General features: G+C 34.9%; 2 protein-coding genes across 2 annotated transcripts; both read right to left on the bottom strand.

Moving 5' to 3' along the window:
* Positions 1-10,723: 10,723 nt before the first annotated feature.
* LOC149393171 (acireductone dioxygenase 4-like) lies at positions 10,724-12,504 on the bottom strand. The gene is made up of 5 exons (XM_089616804.1): positions 12,387-12,504; positions 12,225-12,312; positions 12,013-12,107; positions 11,052-11,291; positions 10,724-10,962 (listed from the first exon to the last, which is right to left on the bottom strand). Exons 1-5 carry the CDS (start codon positions 12,396-12,398, stop codon positions 10,831-10,833), a joined length of 567 nt encoding a protein of 188 aa, XP_089472930.1. The 5' UTR covers positions 12,399-12,504; the 3' UTR covers positions 10,724-10,830.
* Positions 12,505-13,517: 1,013 nt separating this feature from the next.
* Positions 13,518-17,786, bottom strand: LOC149393170 (protein TIFY 4B-like). Its single transcript, XM_089616803.1, has 9 exons — positions 17,439-17,786; positions 17,152-17,315; positions 16,786-16,949; positions 16,247-16,337; positions 16,009-16,156; positions 15,875-15,919; positions 15,139-15,196; positions 14,849-15,036; positions 13,518-14,118 (listed from the first exon to the last, which is right to left on the bottom strand). The coding sequence occupies exons 1-9, from the start codon at positions 17,557-17,559 to the stop codon at positions 14,102-14,104; spliced, it is 996 nt and encodes a 331-aa protein (XP_089472929.1). The 5' UTR covers positions 17,560-17,786; the 3' UTR covers positions 13,518-14,101.
* Between the last annotated feature and the right edge of the window lie 1,918 nt (positions 17,787-19,704).

Below are 19,704 nucleotides of genomic sequence, written 5' to 3'. Positions count from 1 at the left end.
CTGGGCTTGAAGACAACCGCGTCAAGCTTGGAGTGTCATGGAATCCTCTCTGTCTTCTTCGTCAAGGAAATCTCGCGTAGAGGTCGATGGGTCGCGGCGACGACCTCCGGCATGTTTCTGCAGTGCTACTGGGGTCGAACGCACGTCGTGGACGACTGAAAACCCGGGACGAAGATTTTATGGATGCCCCGGGTATAAGGTGAGGTTTTCATTTTAGGGATTTTCAATTTTTTTCTTTCTGTGTTTGTGAAATTGCCGACTCTAAATATTTTGAAAATTACCAGCATAAAACAGAGCCAGGCTGTGGATTTCATGAATGGCTAGACCCTCCAATGTGCGCAAGATCAACAACGATTATTCCCGGACTGTTGAAGAGAATTAATGCATTTGAGAGGACGAAGTCGGACTTGGTAACAGAAGAATTTCACGACCACCAAAGCTGTGGAGTGAATTTCACGAAAGATCTAAAACAGATTAAGATGTTGGCCATGGTTATATTATTGTTTGTGTTTGTACTTTTGTTTAAGTAAATTGTGATGCAGATTTTGTGATCAAAGTTGTTTTGTAACTGATAATGAACGTGTAATGTTGTCTGGTATTCTGGATTCAAATGCTCAAGTAATGCCAGTTGGTTTATTTCCCAGTTTTAGTAGGTTTGTGATGCAGGTTTTGTGATCAAAGTTGTTTTGTAACTGATAATGAACGTGTAATGTTGTCTGGTATTCTGGATTCAAATGCTCAAGTAATGCCAGTTGGTTTATTTCTCAGTTTTAGTAGGTTATATTTTCAGTTGATTTAAGCTATCAATTCTTGATACAGATTCTTGGAAAAAATTATTGTTAAACCAAAGTACATAATCAACAGACAAACTAAGCTATCAAATAACATAATTTAGAGTCAATAAGATGTCAATCTATTTTAATCATTAATATACCAACCAAGTACATAAACCAGTCATAACCCAAAAGTAGAATATGTTTTAACCAAGTACATAAACCATTCATAAACATCATTTCATTTCATCAAAAGAAACTAAAAGAAACCTTAATACAGACATAAACGATCTGCAACCCAAAAAATCTCGGCCTCATGAGATACTTGTTTTGAATAAACCATCTACTTGAATAAACCTCGCGGCGTCATGAGATCCTGTCTTATGTTGTGAGTCCTAAATCTCGGGCTTCTCTGTACAATAAAAAGACACATGGAATGAGAACAAAAAAAAAATTAAGAATATCAAAATTCAGTAGTACCCTCACCCTCAATGGCTGTGTAGCTTGACTCAAAGGCGGTGACGGTCGTGGTGGCTGTGTAGCTTGGGAAGGCTGTGATGGCGGTGGCTGAGGTTGAGAAGGCTGTGATGATGGTCTCGGGCTTCTCTGTACAATAAAAAGACACATGGAATGAGAACAAAAAAAAATTAAGAATATCAAAATTCAGTAGTACCCTCACCCTCAATGATGGTGGTTGAGCTTGAGAAGGCTGGGATGATGGTGGCTGAGCTTGAGAAGGCTGGGATGATGGTGGTGCTATTCCATGCCTCTGTCAAAGTTATTACAGAAATGTACATAGTCAATAATAAATCAATACTAAATCATAATGAATTCAAGTATAATAGGCATTACAGAAATTGATGTACCCTTGATTCTTCTTGTCGCCTGAAACATGTTTTCACATTATGGCCCTCTTTCCCACATTTTGAGCACCGTGACATGATATATTTTCTTGTCATCCTTGTACCTCCCTTTGGAACTACCTCGTCATGAGAGAGTCGCCTAAGCTTCTTTGGTCTTCCGGGTTTGGCTCGGTCCGGTGGCATGGACATAGGGGTCTTTCTTGTTCGTGGCCATTGTTCTAGGGGATTAATAGGACATATCCCTTGAACATATGTTTGTTCATAACAAGGCTTCTTGTACCACATTGACACATATTTCAAAGGATCATCGTGTTTGTGCCAAATGCAGCTTATAGCATGAGCACACGGAATTCCTACAAAAAATAAGTGTTAATCATGTGTTGAACCAAGTCATGAATATGAGTAAGACATATGAGTAAATTAATACCTGAAAGATTCCATCTGTTACATGAGCATGAGTGGCGTGCTAAATTCACTGCGTACATTGACCCGTACATGTTCGAGACTTGGTAATCGGATCCTCCGGCCCAATATGGTATGTTCTGTGCACTAAGGACCTTATTGTTCTCCAATATCTTGTAAATCCGAGGCCCAATTTCTCCAGTCCACTTATCTCCAGCCAATCTCTGTTTCGTGAACCTTTGGAGTAGATACATTCGAATCCGCTCCAACATCGACAAAATTGGTTTCTGTCGAGCCATTAGCACTGATCTAGTCCCATTGAAACTCTCACACAGATTATTGAGTAAGATGTCGCACTTTGGTCCTGGCCGGAAATGGCTCCTTGCCCAATGTTGAGGGCGTTTTTCAATGAGCCAATTGTAAGCACTCTCATCTTCGGCCTTGATTAACTCTAACTCAGCCTCAAAGCGTGAAGTTGAGTACGCCATAGCAGCGGCCATCATCTTGGTCTTCATAAACTGGCCTTTAAAAACCTGTCATTATAATTCCAAACTACAGTGTAAATTATACATCTTGAAATTTCTTGCAGAGCTTGCACTGTCATTTTCATATTATAAGCAAAATTTAACAAAAATAAATAAATTACAGTGTAAATTATACATTTTAAACAGGTGATCGAAGTGTATAACAAATGATTAGAGAACAAATGCATGTTTGTTGTATGAAAAATAGATATTCAATTAACATAAAGTTTATGCCATAAACCATGAAAATTATCAGTTTCTTGTCACATCAGAATCTTGTCTCGCCATCTTTTGACTATAAACAAAATGAAAGTCTTAAACCAGCACCAACATTATTACCACTCGTAGTAGGTTTTGCTTTTCATTTAATTTTTAAAAATTAAGCAGTCGTCATTCAACGCTTAATTGCAACAAATAGACGCATTATTAACATGTAAAAAATGGGACCCAGATAAAAGTACTACAAAAAATGAGAAAATGCCTTAGTGAAATTTCCCTGAAGATGGCGGGCACAGTGTCGATGCTCACCTTGAACCGATCCCTTTTCCCAGAGGTCATTCAACGCTTCTTGTAATCCCTTTTGTTTATCCGATATGAAAGTCCAATGGTGTCCATTGTCTATCTTCACGTCCTCTTTTAAAAAGTTTAAAAACCAACTCCAAGTAGCTCTTCCTTCTGATTCAACAACCGCGTACGCGATAGGGAACATTGAATTGTTCGCATCAATACCTATTGCTGAGAGTAACTGACCGGTGTGGTGACCTTTGATATGGCAGCCATCGACACCGATCACAGGTCGACAATGAGCGAATCCTAACTTGCAAGCTTGAAAGCAAATGTACATCCTTTTAAACACCGGCTTACCATCAGGACCAGATTCTGCTTCAATTTCAACAGTGGATCCCGGGTTTGACCGCTTCAACTCCGCTGCGTAGTCCCACAATGCCGCGTACTGCTCTTTATTACAGCCTTCAATGGCCTTTGTCGCAAGCCTTTTTGCTCTATACGCCTTCATCTTGTTACATTCAAGGACATAATCCTTTTGAACCCGATTCATGAAGTCCGGGGCGGACCATGATTCACTGTCTTTGAAAGATTGCATATACTTCTTCGCAAGCCATGCCGAGGTAGCAAATCTGTTTTTGTTGACCCTTGGACACGTGAGTTCAGCGACGTATGTTTTAATGATGAAAACACCATTCCTAGTCCCCAAGTTTGATGCGTAACAAACCCATTTGCAGCCTTTGTCATGACACTCAGCTCGTACCCGTCTGCTGTCATTTTTTTTGAAATAAATGTCCTTACCCTGGCGAATAGCGTATTCTTTCACTGCTTCCTTGAAGACTTTCGAGCTATTGAAGGACAATCCTAATTTCAGGGTCACATTACCCATATCACCTTCCTCTCTAAACTCTTGAAATCGTGGCAGTTTCCTCTTCGGGTTTCGCTTGTTCCAGGACGTGTCATCTTCTTTTTCACACTCTTCTTCTGACTCTGTGTCGAACCCTCCAAAGTCAGCGTCAATATCGTCTTCACTCTCACTGTCCGGATCAAAATGCTCATCGACAATACGCTTTCCTTTGTCCCGTAGCCCAGCTAGCCCAAGATCCACTGCTGCTCCATCAACTTGAATGTCCTCCTCGCTCAACTCGAACCCGAACTCAGCCTCACCGGGTTGTTTTGTAGCTTCTTCATCTGTGTCTATGCCGCTCATCTGATCATCATTAACCTCATTGTTAGCGTCAACCTCAAGCGTTGTCTGTTCTTCTTCCACGGCAGGTATTAGCTCATCACCGGCACGTAATAGCTCCTCATTCTCAGTCATGTCAAGTGGGTGAGAACAGAACAAGTGTACCTCCCACTGTGTCTTCAATATCTCAGCCATATCTTCAATCAAGCACTCATCATTTTCAACAAAATTCATCCAATTGCTCGTACCTGACTTCAAGAAATATGTTGGAGCAGATGAGTAACCCAGGTCATTCAAAATCCCATTCAATTCAAAGATAGACATCTTGTCTAAATCTGTGAATTCTTGAGGACTTATGCCACCTCCAACGTATCTGGTTCCATCAGTATCAAATACCATTGACCCACCATGGTGGACTTGTAACGTAAAGCTGTTGACCAACTCCTCTGTCAATATACAAAACAATCAGAGGACAAAAATCAGTCCAGTACTTGACAAAAATAAACAAGAATATTCAATAAACAAATAATATGCATCAGGGGACAATAAAACACCAGTGGTCCCATACAAAACAAAGGAGGAATAAATAAACAAGTGGTCCCAGAAAATAACCGACCAAAAACAAGTTATTCGCGTGGTCCCAGTCATCCCCAAATAATATCCGACCATAAACAACTTATTCGCGTGGTCCCAGACAAATCTCGACCAAAAAATATGGCTAAACCCCATTCCAACGACAACAAAAAAAACTGGTCCCCGTGGTATCCAAAAATCATTTTCATGTTTCTAAAACTAACCAAAAACTTTTGAGAGTTCATTCTCACCGTAACACCCCGACTGCACTGGGGTTGTATTTCGACTCGACTTTGCTCCTCCATTAAATGCCACCGCCGGCATCTTCGTCGCCGGCGACTTCGTCTTCGCCATTAGGGTTTTCACAGCCGCCAATTAAGATTTTCGTTGTCGTTCAATTTCTTTGTCGTTCAATTTGAATATTTCGGGAAAAATGTGTCGAATAGGTTCCATTTACTCGCTTGAAATATAAAATTACTTAACTACCCTACTCGATCAAGCCACGTCAGCATCGTTCTGTCTAAATAGACGATAAATTTGACAGAAGGATCAAACGTGATTTCCTCACATTCACCAGGTATCGACGCTACAGCTTTTTTCGCCGAAGGACCAAGTTGTTACACTCGACATAGTTCAGGGACTAAAAATGTCATTAATTCTTATAAAATAGCTGTACGAAAAAACTGTTGTTTTAAAAAACAGATGAATGTTTGGTAAAGTATTGTAAAATAGCTGTAGCTGTTAACAAAAGCTGATTTAGTATTTGGTAAAATATATATTAATATTTATAAGTGATAATTATTTATATAAAATGTAATTAATAATAATAATAAGATATATTTTGTTATATAAAAAATATATCAAAGTGGGTGTCTATAGAATGTAAAAAATAAATTATAAATTTTGGTGACGTCAAAAAAATTATTTGATAAAAGCATATAAAGATAATTAGAATTAAAAATTAGTGTAAGAGAAAAAAAAAAGTTATGAGAGAGAAATTACAAACCAAAAACTAAAGCTACGTATAAAAATTACAAATTGTAGCTTTTGGTTTTTTAGTTAAAATATTCAAAAACACTTTTTAGCTTTTAGAAAAAGCAATTTTACCAAACACTTAAATATGATTTAACTTTTAGAAAAAACTAAAATCAAGCTTAATAAGCTAAACCAAACATAGCCATTATATCACATCATTTTAATGCTTATTTATCTAAGATTTACGAAACGCTGGCTACATAACAATTTCAAACTTTCAAACGTTTTAGTTAGCTACTTACCTAATTTTTTGTTTTTATTTTGGCTAAATGAAACGTAGTTCCGTGATTATGTTTAGTCTGAGCAAGGAAAATCTGGTTGAGAAAAGACGTAAATGCCCAGTGTTTGTATAAGAGAAATTTTATTTTCTAGACTTCAAATTATGAAAAATATCAAGATTAGACATCTTAGTTGAAATATCCAAAATTTGATTTTTTTTTTTATCTAAATTCGGACAAAAATGCCCTTTTAGCCAATTTAACCTCAAAAATTTTGATAATTTCCGATGAAATCCGATGGATTTCATCAGAATTTATCGGAATGCATCAAAAATTAGATGAGTTCCAATATTTTGGACTAATTTTACAAATATATATATATATATATATATATATATATATATATGTATATATATTTATAAGTCACTCTATGATAAAGCGGTGTTATATCTTTGTAAAACATAGAATATAAAATTATAATTGACATCACTTTTTTAAACAGTGACTTCAAATAATCACTTCTGAATAAAAATTCAATACAAACATTAACTAAAAATCATTATTTCTCCAAATAAAAAATCTTTAAACATCTCTATTTTTTAAAACATCTTTAAATAAATATTATAATTTTAAATTATTAATCTCATGAAAATAGTAAAGTAGACACATTTTTATCAATAAAGTAGACACATTTTTTATTCATAAAATAGACACACTTTTATTATTTTTATTATTTTCATTAAATTAGTAATTTGAAACTAATAATACTTTAAACATTTTTAGGTTTACCCAAAATGAATGTAGATGTTTAAAGATATTTTATTTAGAGAAATAAAAATTTTAGTTAATGTATATATTGAATTTTTATTCAGAATTGACTATTTAAAGTCACTTTTTAAAAAAATGACGTCAATTATACATTTCTAGTCTATGTTTTACAAAGATTTAACGTCGTTTTATTATAGAATGACGTTTAAAACCTGGTTTTTTTTTTGTAAAATTAGCCCAACCCATCAGAACTCATCTAATTTGGTTAAACTAATAAGACTTTAAACATTTTTAGGTTTACCCAAAATGAATGTAGATGTTTAAAGATATTTTATTTAGAGAAATAAAAATTTTAGTTAATGTATATATTGAATTTTTATTCAGAATTGACTATTTAAAGTCACTTTTTAAAAAAATGACGTCAATTATACATTTTTAATCTATGTTTTACAAAGATTTAACATCGTTTTATTATAGAATGACGTTTAAAACCTGGTTTTTTTTTTTTTTTTGTAAAATTAGCCCAACTCATCAGAACTCATCTAATTTGGTTAACTTGGTTAAAAAGACATTTTTGTTCGAATTTGGTTCAAAAATCTAATTTTTTATATTTTTCAATTAAGATGTCTAATCTTGATATTTTTCTAATTTTTGTGGTCTACAAAATAAAATTTCACTAGTAAATATCCACAAAGTTAGGGTGTTCTTGTAACTTTGTCGCTTGTTGCTTCATTTAATCTTTTTTTGTCTTTTTCTTTTCTTTTTCTTTTTTTTCTAAAGATATGTAGTTTAATATATGTCGCTTTGTGTCTGTCAATTTTATCTAAGTAAAATATATCTTATCTTTTACAGAATTTGTTAAGATACACAAACCTTATCAAGCAAAATTACTGTTGGTGTAATATAGAAGAGTGTTGGAATTAATAAAGGGATCAGATTGGATGGAGTGTAACAAAAAAAGGACAGAATTTCAATGTTTAAAAATTTACTAAATCAAAGGGAAGAAATGAGGAACAGATTCATTTAACTGCATATCTAAAATTCTTTTAATATTTCATTTATCTCTTATTTATTTTTAAACCCTTAACTTATTTGTTGTATTCAACTAGATCATTTTAATTTGAAATTGTTCTATATTTGCATTAGTCCATAAATAATTTAAATATAAATACATATATACTAAAGCAAATATTTATTAAATAAATAAAAATACAACAAAACACATTCATTAAAAAAAGTGCAACAATACAAATGAAAAAAAAAATCATAACTATATATCGGAATTAGAATACGGTTCCTACAAATGATCATTTAATGCATTTCGAAGTGCAAGTTTGCATCTTTATCTCTCACTTGATTATAACGATTGATAAACTGTTGAAATCGTGTATCGCTTCATCCACCACCGTGAGTTTGATGGTTTTCTTTTTGTCTCTATTTAATAATAGTTACAATAATTATTTATTGTAGTTGGACCAGGCCAAAATATTGTTTACACAAGATCCAAACTAAAAAGTTGGAAGTTCGATCATGTGTGGAACATAATAAAAAAATTTGAGAAGTTCCAAGATGGATGTTCAAGTGCCAAACAAACATTTCGAGGTTCTTGAGGTTCATGTTGTCCGACGGAGTCAGAAAATCCAACTCCCGAATCTACTAGACAACCATCTCCTTTTGAGCAACCGATGGGAACGAAGAAAGTAAAACTAAAAATGAAATTAGATGGCAATATGATACCCACCATCACTATCAGTGTTATTGAAGAAGGAAATAAAAAAAAACTTCTTAACCAAATGAGAAAGACTAGTGAAATGAGGCAACAACACTTGGAAATTAAAGCCAATGATCATGAATTGAGAGAAATAAAGGAAGAGATAAAAAAAATTGTTTCAAGATTTAAATTCAATACAAGATCCCAATATTCATGCATATGTCGAGGGTGAACAAGCACGAATTCTACAAAAGAGAGCCGAAAAACAACAATCTCAAACAACAACTCCTACTTTTTCTGACTCATTGTCCTAATACTTTACTAATCTCGGGGGATCTGGGACTAAGCTTCTAGACTACTAGATTTATGTTTTGTTATTGTATGTACTCATTGTGTTATTTTCTATTATTATCTATCTATTGTATTTTTTTTTCATTGGGTATCTTAATTTTTTAATTTTCCTTGTAATATATGTTTAATCTATTTTAATGTCATTTTATTTTATTTTTTTTTCAGCCCGTTATTTCCAGATTTATTTTTTATCTTTTTTATCTTGAGGGCAAAAATAAAATATTTTTATCATTTCATGTGCATTTATATAAATAAATGAAATTATGAATCTAAAACATAATAAGTTAAATATTTTTGCAGTAATGAATAGTTGTTACGCTATAGCGTACTATTCATGTCCCCTTAAAAAATGCAATTTGCAATAAGTTTTACAGTTCGGTTTGAGCTCTTTTAGTGCATAATTGAAATATGCATTACAGTTGGAGATGGTCTAATGAAGATAAAGTCTTCAAAACAATATTAATAAGTTAGATTTAATTTCATCAATTGATATGTGGTATACGTCGGTTAAATATAATTAATTGGAACAAATATTAAAAATTAAAAAATAACATCTTGTAAGCCATTTTTTTTCAAGTATATTTTTATCTAGAAAGACGGTGTCAATGGAAATAAATATATAAATAAACTTTTTTTATGGGGTATAAATAAACTATTATTGGTTTTATTAAGAGAATTGTTAACAACTAAACCACTTAAAACATATTAATTTTATTATAACCAACGTTTAGTTAATAATTGATAATTAGCCAAATTGATGATGTGGCGAGTGAAACCACTTATTTTGTACCGAATATACCCTTATTAGTTAATTAATAAAATTGATTTTCGTATTAAAAAATTATCATTATTCTTAAATTCCTTAATTATAAGATCTGGATTTTATGATTTCAATAAACTTAAACAAAAAAAATAAAAATAAACCGTTATACGAAGGACCAAACTTGCAGGTTCGTGGATACGATCGTGAGGTGTGATCTGTGATAAGTAGTGTACGATCGATCTGTGTGTATATGTTTGGTGTTCCCTTCTTTGTTTTCCGCCGTTACTATGTCAGTTATTGCAAAGTTATAACTGGTAATAACAATTAATATTTGGAAATTATTGGTAATATGTTATCTTCTCTAGGTATTTTTTTCTGCGTTTTTTATGATTTGCATGAAAACTGATTTTGTTGTCTAGTTTAATGGGTAGTTATTATTATTATTTATTTATTTTTATTTCAAATAATAATTTTGTGTAAATGGGTTGGAATTTTTGTAAGGTTAATTTTGTCTTTTTCGTTGGATAATAATGTTGGGTGGCTAAGTAACAAAAATTATCTAAAAGGTGGCTAAAATGCAATTTCAAATTTTATAATGGCCAAAAATTTAGATCGCCCTTTTATTAATTTTGTGTGGTAGTCATTAATGAATTTTATAGTCATCCTCAATAGTCTATTCCATGCAAGCCGTTTTCTATTTAGAAGACCAATCAACGAAGGAAAAAACAAAATATATATATATATATATATATATATATATATATATATAAATATATGCAAAGGCTATTTTGGGCCTGGGGTCCAATGCCTCCCACTCAACTTTTGAAAATTACAATTTTTACCCTAAAACTAGAGTTTTTATATTTTTATCCAAATTGATATCATTTTTATAAATTTTCCCTCCTGAATTTTTTTTTCAAATTTGCCCCTCCTCTTTATTGGAATTACTAGCTCCGCCACTGGTTGGATGACGGTTTACATGGACAGCGAACGTTAGGAACTCAAAAAAAATAAACTCAAAGTCTCCTAAACCACTCAAAGAAGGCATGATGTAGAAAAACCAAAATGATTTATTTTCTAAAGAAGAAAAACCAAAGAAAGCACAAGCATTACACAATCCAAGTCATTACTATTAATTGTAAAATACAGACTGGTCAAATCAATGAGCTTTTAAAGCGAACCCAAGGTTCTGAGTAGTCAAATTCTTGACGTAGTCCTTCCTCACCGGGTGATCTTCCTGGGGCCGATTGTGAGCCGTCCACACAGGCTCGCCGATGAACAACCTCATCAACTAAAAATAATTGTCAACATCTAGGCTTTGACCATATAAAACAGGCTTAAGAAACCATAATGAAGAAAAAGGGTTTGTTTTTTTCTTACCTTGACGGAGTTATTGGTGTCGAGTGTGAAGCGGTGGTAAATTCCGGCGGGGAGAACGATGAGGTCGCCGGGCTTGAGGGAGATTCGAATCCAACGGTCCTCGTTGTCCCTCACGTCGAAGTAACCGCTTCCTTCGAGGCAGTACCGGATTTCTTCGTCCTCGTGTATGTGTTCCGTGTAGAAGTTCTTGAGCTTCTCTTCGAAGTTGTTCAATTTCTCAGTGGATATATCAAGAATGTCCTATCGTGAGAAAAATAAAAATACTTGCATCACTTTAGTCACTCGATTGAAATTTCTCATTTCAGTTGAAACGTTAACCAAACTTTCAAGGGTATAGTTTTTCATGGACTTTAATCAGAAATTATTGATTTTAAAAAGGCTAACTTATATTCTTGAGCATGACCCCCTAAACTTTAGGGGTTTTGGCATTTTTTTATAAGCGGTCTCTAAACTTTGAAAATTTGGTAACCCGTGGCCTTTTTACCTAATCGTTTTCAATTTTTCCGACCAAAGAACCGAGAAAAAGTTGAGACCTATCTGCCAAATTTGTAAATAGGATCACGAATGCAAATTAACTTTTTATTTTTGTTAATGTAAACTTTCAAAAACCCAAGAATTTATATTTGTATTTTGCATCACCCGGGAAATAAATTAAGAAAAATTATATAAAATTATCAATATGAACTAATTAATTAGCAAAATAGTCAAAGCTTTAAGATTTTAGTGAAATAGCCAAAAACTACGTTGTCAAAATTTATTTTAACCATGAGATTACGTTCAAAAAATTGAATCGTAGAGTTAAAAATATTATTGGAACCCAATGTTTGGACATGTTGGTTTTTCCACTAATTTTAGACAAACCTAGTTATTTTACAAATCTATTAGTTTGAATTGGCTACACAGAATATCACCCATAAAATTCATTTAGGAAAACAATAAATAAATAAAAAAGAGGTAATACCATGTAATTGTAACCCCTGGTTTCTCTGATTCTGCGGAGCTCTTCATCGTTCTCGTAGTCCTTGTTGTTCAGATGCCAATACAGAACTCCCAATTCTGTAACATGACTCAAACAAAGGACTTTGATATCTTCATATTGATTCTAATACTATCAATATAATTGCTATTATAAACTATATTGAAATACAGAAATAGATATATACCCATTCATACCTTCCAAACGATCGAGCGGAACGAGTTCAGTGGGGTTGGGACGATGAGGAAGTGACTTGTCTTCTTTAGAATCGTCCATGTACCAAGCCTAACCCATTTCAGAAATTCAATTTAAAAACCAAAGTAATCTCTATCAACAAAAACTTGAAAGAAAGAACTTACCTCTACTCCCATGGCTGCCAAAAGCTCCGAAGACAAGACACGACAATTGATATTTACACAAGCGACTCAAAACGATTGGCTGTCTAATATTTATACAGTGATTTTTTTTTCGACGCTGGAATATTTGGACCCTCACGCCCATTTGTTGCCACGTGTACGATTAGTGTATTTTCTTCTCACTTCTTTTTTTTTCCCCTTTTTTTTTGTGGTGGGGCTTTTACTTTGAGCTCAAACCCCAGAAATCTCTAGAAAGAAACCAACTTTAACATCAGATTTAAAAAAAAAAAAAAAAAAAAAAAAAAGGAAAATATCTGTAGTATCCTTCGTGTTTAATCAAAATGCGATATTTATCCCATCTATTTCTAGAAATATCAGATATATCCCTTCAGTTTAATATAAATGACATATATCTCCCTTAAAAAATGTTATATTACAAATATCACCCTTTTCGTTTATTTTTTACAAAAAAAAAAATTGAACTCCCAAAAATACCCTTAATAGAATAAATATTTATTTACTGTTTTATTAAAAAAAAATCAAAATCTCTCTTTATAAAAAAAAAAAACCATTAACTTTTTATAAAGAAATTTTTTAATTTAATTTTTTTGTATATAGAATAGAAAATAAAAAACTATTTCATTAAGGGTATTTTGGAGAGTTCAAATTATTTTTTTGTAAAAAATAAACGAAAAAAGATGATATTTGTAATTTAACAGTTTTAGGGGATGTATATGTCATTTATATTAAACTGAAGAGATATGTCTGATATTTCTAGAAATAGAGGGGATAAATCTCGCAAAAGATACTCATGATATTTTCCCAAAAAAAAAACCACTTTGACACCAATAAAAAAAATATAATAAAATAAAATCACTTCTGATATGACGATCAATCTCAACCATAGGTCATACATCGATCTGATAAGCCACTGCTTAATTAAATGATTTTGACAGATATGTCTGGCAACATAATACTAGTAAAGTTAGAAAAAAAAAAACCACCAATAATCTCAAGTTTGTTACCCACCACAAACATATATATGATCATGGGTCAATCAAAATGTCAAACAATCATGTTATCCAAAAACTGTGCCACTAAAGAAAAAAAAATGGAAAAAGGAGAGCAGTGACGAACAATAAGAGGAGAAAAAAGGAATTCAAATTAACAAGCTTGTGGAAAAAGACACCAAATTAGATAATATACAACATAGTTGTTTCAGACCCTACAACATATTTATTATTATTAGACATAGCCAATAATAACTAGACTAATTCGTAGCTCGAAAGACAATCCCGTGGCACGAGTCGTGACAGACGATAAGCATAATACAGTTACAAATCAGAACTTTCCGAGGAAAATGGTTGCTTCCAAGTTCATCTGATCTCTCTCTCTATCTCTCTCTCTCTCTCTCTCTCTCTCTCTCTCTCTCTCTACCCTAAAAAAGTTCAGAAACAAAATAATTACCTACAATGATCATATGCTCCTAGAGAGACAAAAATTGATCACAAGGGCCTAAAACTCGTACCGCGCTCCTAGAAGAGAATTCTCACATACAAAAGTCAGCAGTAATCTTCGAGGTAGAACAAGCATGGTCACACGAGCCAATTGACAGGGTATTTTTTCCCCTCCCCCACCGCCTTGTCAAAGGCATGATAATGAAAAGAAAATCAAAATGGGTTCTCTATCGAGTTTCCGGTTGCAAGAGTCTCGAATGTTCAACAGTCCAAGTTATCTGAAAAACACAAACAATCATTACAAATTACAATTGCAAATGAACACAACTTTATCCAATTTCAACTCGGAAAGACATAATTCCATCAAGTATACTCAAATTGCCTGATAACGAGACCGGAAAAATATTTATTAGCTCGGATTTAGGATACACAGTGAGATATCAGTAATGATTATTACTGTTTGGATTATTAAGGGAATTCTCAACTGTAAAGGTTTATTACATATCCGTGGCTATCAAACTTTCTGGGGAATGTGATAAATTGAGTATGTTAATAAGTTAATATAGCCATGAAATAGGTTAGAATAAGGGATTAGCGTACCTCTCACATCAAGTTTGTTCTCAATTCATAGCCCCATATGTGTTCTAAGCTATCCCGGGTCCGAATATATTACAATCCATTTATTCAGAATTTCAGAAACAGCAAAATGGAATGCCATGCAAACTAGTCAAGGTTTCTAAATAAATTCATACAGTGACATTCTGATACCACATTACTAATGATATAATTGATGCGCTCGGTTCACAATTCAAGAGGTGTGAACCAATATCTCCAATACCACTACACTCCAAGGCTACAGAAAATAAAAATAACTAATTCAGTAATTCAATTTCTTCTAATAACCCTAACGACCCACCTTAATGATTTTCTTATACGAAAATATTAAAGAAATAATTTACGCTTGCGGTCTAACAGAATCAATCCAAGTAAAAGACTTTGACAGCTTACGCTTTTCATTGAGATCGATCTTCGGATGATTCTCGACAGTGCTACCAGGCTGCGTAGGAGAGCCTGTGCTGCTTCGACTTGAATTCCCATTTGGGGTGTGATGGGACTTCTCGTGGTGGTGGCGATGTATGTAGACATCGAGACTAGACGAATTGAATCCCGGGCTTTTCTTGGTCTTATGCCTTCCCCTAAGGAAGTTAAATTAAATAAAACCAAAAGTTGAGTGAATTATTATTATTGTTAATATTTACTCATCAGTGAAAAATGGAAATTTTGTTACTTTGAGATACCTGTTACTTCGCTTCTCGAGGTATCTGTCCAACGACGCTTTTCTGCTTGCCTGTCCATCTGCATCTTAAGAATCAGAATCAACTTTGCAATGCCATTTCATCATATACCGAAGACTGCAAAAGCTCCTTCAAACAGTTAGGCCTCTAAATCTAAACACAATACAGCATATCTAGTTATTTTCCTTTACAGTGTATTTACATGTAGACAAATAACTCTGAAATATGAAGTATCCCATAAGATACGCTTTTAAAAGTGTACTTTACATTACTTAGGGGATTCAATTAGAAATTAATCCTTGGGAAGCCGTCAACCCGTTTGCAACCCGAAATATTGATACAAGAGAAAAAAGGAAAATGGAAGGTAATAAGAGGGAAATCAAAATTCTATGTTGTGTTTAGAAGTGTCATGGAAAATGAGAGGAAAAGTGGGAAAAATAAAAAATAAAAAAAATAAAAAATAAAAATAAAATGAACACAAATGCAGCCCCACATGTAGAAATTTGGATGGATTTCAATTTCCACCCAGTTTTTCAATGAAAATGGAATCCACTCGTTAGTTATACATTTTCCCTTCCCTTCAATTTTCCAAACAACACAAGGAAAATAGGAGGGGTTTCATTTTTCTTTCCATCCTATTTTCCGTGTTCCAAAGACACCCTAAACAAACGAGCTCAAGCATTTATTTATCGTGAACTTTTTCCTGTGAGAAATAAAAGAAAAGCGCACTAAAAAGTACCGTTTTCTTTCTCATTTCCATGCTGCCCATAATCAGATATCTTCTCTGCAAAGTGAAAACATAAAATAGAACAGGTCATTCGCTCATCAATAGTGCCAAGAACTCGAGAAACACCCTCGTCCACAGAGAGATACCTGTTTGCATAGGTTGCACTGTCGTAGCACTAGGAGAGTAGAGACCGGCTTTGTCATTCGCAGCGTGTAAATTCCATGGAAAGCATTTAGGCGTTATGGGCCCGCTGATCGGGGACGGGCCCGCCGCGAGATGCATGATTGCCCGGGCCTGCAAAATCATTTGCGGCTGATGTTGGAACGGAAGGCTCATCTCAAAACTTTTAGGGGGTTATCTCCGCAAGAGGGTCATTATTTTTACCTTCTCGGGCGGAATTGCTTCGTAAACGTTCACTTTACCGCAGTAGAAGATCGTCATTTGCCCAAACACTCCATCGGTCCCACACAGGTTTCTGAAACCAAAAAAATTGAACTACTCATGCCTAAGAGATATTCAGAAGCAAAGAAGAAGCGACAAAAATCGTCTTTTACATACAATGTTCTTCCTACCACATAAATTAGCAAAAGACTTTTGAACTTCAGAAATTAAGAGAACGCTTAATTGAAGGGAAGATGACCTAGAGACCTTTTAAACTGATAAAGACTTTTGCATCTTTTATTAAAATGCCTAGAAGAGAGAAACGGCTAAGACATACAAAGAGTTTCAGATCTTAGCCAAGACCTAAACAATCGAAACAAGAACGGGAATTTTTTACACACATTACCTACTCTACAGCTAAAAATAGAATTTATGAAACGAATCCATTGTTGAAAAGCCAATCACTTTTTAGAAAAATTACATTTTCCCTAAAATGAAATGAAAGATTCTCAATTAAAAAAAACTTAAAGTAAGAACCATACTTTGGACTTGATCTCTCATCCACATCGGCAATGTGTCTCTCTTCGGTCTCCGCCGCAGATTTTGCTTGTTCCTTCCCAGGGCACGGCCCCGAATCCTCTGCCGATACCGAAATCTGCAATTCAGCGCTCGCCTCTTTTGCAGAATCTGCCGAATTAGAAGTAACCTAAAACACCCAAGAACAGAGAAAATGAATAAATCCTAAAAATTAGCAATCCATGCTCATACAGCAAAAATGCAGGTCATCCAGTCAACAACGTTTCAATGCAAAGTCAAACCCTCGTTGAACCAATGACACGAACTTTACTCGTCAAATCAACTCAAAACCCTCGACGAATCACCCAGGAAGAAGAAGAACAGAGACATACACTGATTGCGGCGACACGTGGCGGGTTCTGATTGTTCGGCGGCGGCGAAGCGACGATCTTCCTGAGAGCACCAACTCCAGAATCTTCGCTGGGCTCCAAAAGCGCTTTCAGAGAAATCACTTGTTGGATCGCCTGAGATTTGTTCCACGACGGCCTTCTCATCCCTGTACGAACACGTGTAAGCAATTCACAACCCCCAAAATTCCCACATTTAAAAAAAAAAGTAAATAAAAAAAATAAACAACTCAATATAATAATTAAATCAATAAAAAAATTAAAAAAAAAACCTTTTTCTTTGAGGTATTTGCGACAATCCTCACGGGTGAGCTGAGAAATGTCATCCTCAGTGAGCTGGTTCAAAGGCTTGTCCAGTATGGAGCGAAACGCCGTCGTTCCACCCAAACTCATCGCCGCCGAAAAACTCTAGAAAGAGAACGAGAAGGTGGAATCTAGAGAGCAAAAAGACCAAACTCTCCTCCTACAACATCGAAGCAGAGCTTAGTACCACCACAGTCTCTACTCTGATCTCCGAGTGCCGAATCGTAATTTGTGGAGTCCTCCGAGGGCACAACTATAATTTGAGGAGAGAGAGAGAGATGAGAGAGAAAGAGAGGGTTTTTGGTTTTCTGGTTTCTTTCTTCAACTATTTTGGAAGGTAGGGGGTAACCTTTTAGCAGCGCATTGCACCCTAGACTGCCACGTAAGCTCCTTTGGAATTATTATGGACCTTAATCTACGCTTAATTATTCTTACGTTTTCTTAATTATTTTATAAACTGCCACAACTTGTTGCGACTAATTTATTACATACGTTAGATAAGGTAAGAAAACAAGCGCGCAGTTTTTCTTGCCGTTGCTGAGTATTTTTCAGTATTAAGAACACAAATTCTTTTTTTTTTTATGTAAAGAATTTTGTCTCACTGAACACGACTTGCATATTATTATAGAGTTCAAACTAATGAAATTAAACGTAGAGAATCAGTAAAAAAAATATTAATAATAAATTACGAGTCTTTCATTAATAAATAAAAAATTATGAGCATTACAATGATTACTCTCTCTCTCTCTCTCTCTCTCTCTCTCTCTCTCTCTCTCTCTCATATTGTAGTCTAAATGCCAAAACATATTGAAATTGGGATGTTTCCTTATTGCTGAAACAAAACATCCAAGTTCTTACTTCATGTTATAGATTAGTTTTCATTCTAGGAAAAACGTCAACCCTACTTGATAAACGATAGGGGTCCAAGGACAAGACCCAAACCCAAAATAAAGATCACGAGATGGGCCAATAAAGTCAAGATCCCCGGTAACATAAACCAAGCTACAAAAGAAGTCATCGGCCTTAAGATCATCGGGCAACTCCTTACGTCAAGGCCTCGACAACAATGTCAAGCCTTCCTCACGACCTCTTCTCGCATGGGCATCAAGTGCCCGCCGCGCCAGCCTCATTGCCCGTGGACCAAGTGCCCCACGGGCCAAGGCCTTGTCCCGCGAGCCAACCTCTTCACATGGCCTTGTTCCGTGAACCAACCACTTCTCTCAAGCACTAGGGCGAGATCCCATTCTCTCTCAACCCAAGCTCCCCGCCTCATCCTTGGCAAGCTCCCTTCTTGACCCAAGCGTCCTGGACCATGCATTCTCGCCTAAGGAGCCTCCAAGCTCACCCAAGGCCTCAAAGGCCTTATAAATATCTCATCACTTTGAGGTAAGTCATTATTGACTAAAGCAAAGTCGTGCTGAAATACTATTTCTCTCACTCTTTACATCATCTTCCTTTAGTCAAAAGACAAAACAGACTCTCGCATGTCGAGGGCAATCCTTCCACATCCTCTTACCTCATTTTTGCTTGTCTCGTTTAGATGATGGAGACAAAAAAATCAACTTTATGATAAAGAGAAGGTCAAGAGCTGTTACCATCGCCCTCACCTAGATCGTCATTCCTAAGGTTCTTTGGAGAGTGTGGCACTTTGGGTCTAACTGCCACAGTCTTCTCGCGTCCAACAGAAAGCGATCCATCTGTCGTATTATGATTTTGATGGCTCTTTAGTGATTGTGGCAGTTTAGGTCCTTCCATCATCACCATTGTCCTCTTGAGACCACCAAAAATGCATCACCGACAACCTCAAAATGACGCATGTGAAAAGTCTCCAATTTGAGAAAACAAAAAATCACGAAATTGAGGTTAAAAACTTTAAACAAACTTAATTTGTATCACTACTACAAATATAGTTTTTCGGTGCGGATGACTTTTGGGTGCGACTTTTCGCACCTAAAAGTCGCACCAAAAATTACTTTCGGGTGCGACTTTTCGCACCCAAAAGTCACTGAAGTAACCAAAACCTTTCGCTGATTTTTTTTAAATTTGGGTGCGAAAATTCGCACCCAAAAGTTCATCATACCTTTGAATGCAACAAAGTCGCACCCAAAAGTCCAAAATATTTTGTCTAAAAATTAGCGGGATTTTGTTCCCTCTTATTTCACTTCTAAAAAATTATCTTCTTGCGAAAAGAAAAGAAAGAAAGAAAGCAAGGAAAGAAAGAAAGAAAAGAAAGAA

The sequence above is a fragment of the Urtica dioica genome, chromosome 6, assembly GCF_054948205.1.
Source record: "Urtica dioica subsp. dioica isolate 48M chromosome 6, U.dioica_male_clone48M_v1_H2, whole genome shotgun sequence".
NCBI classification, from domain to species: Eukaryota; Viridiplantae; Streptophyta; class Magnoliopsida; order Rosales; family Urticaceae; genus Urtica; species Urtica dioica.
Note: the sequence above shows the minus strand (reverse complement) of the source record. Positions and strands in the feature narration are given on the sequence as shown.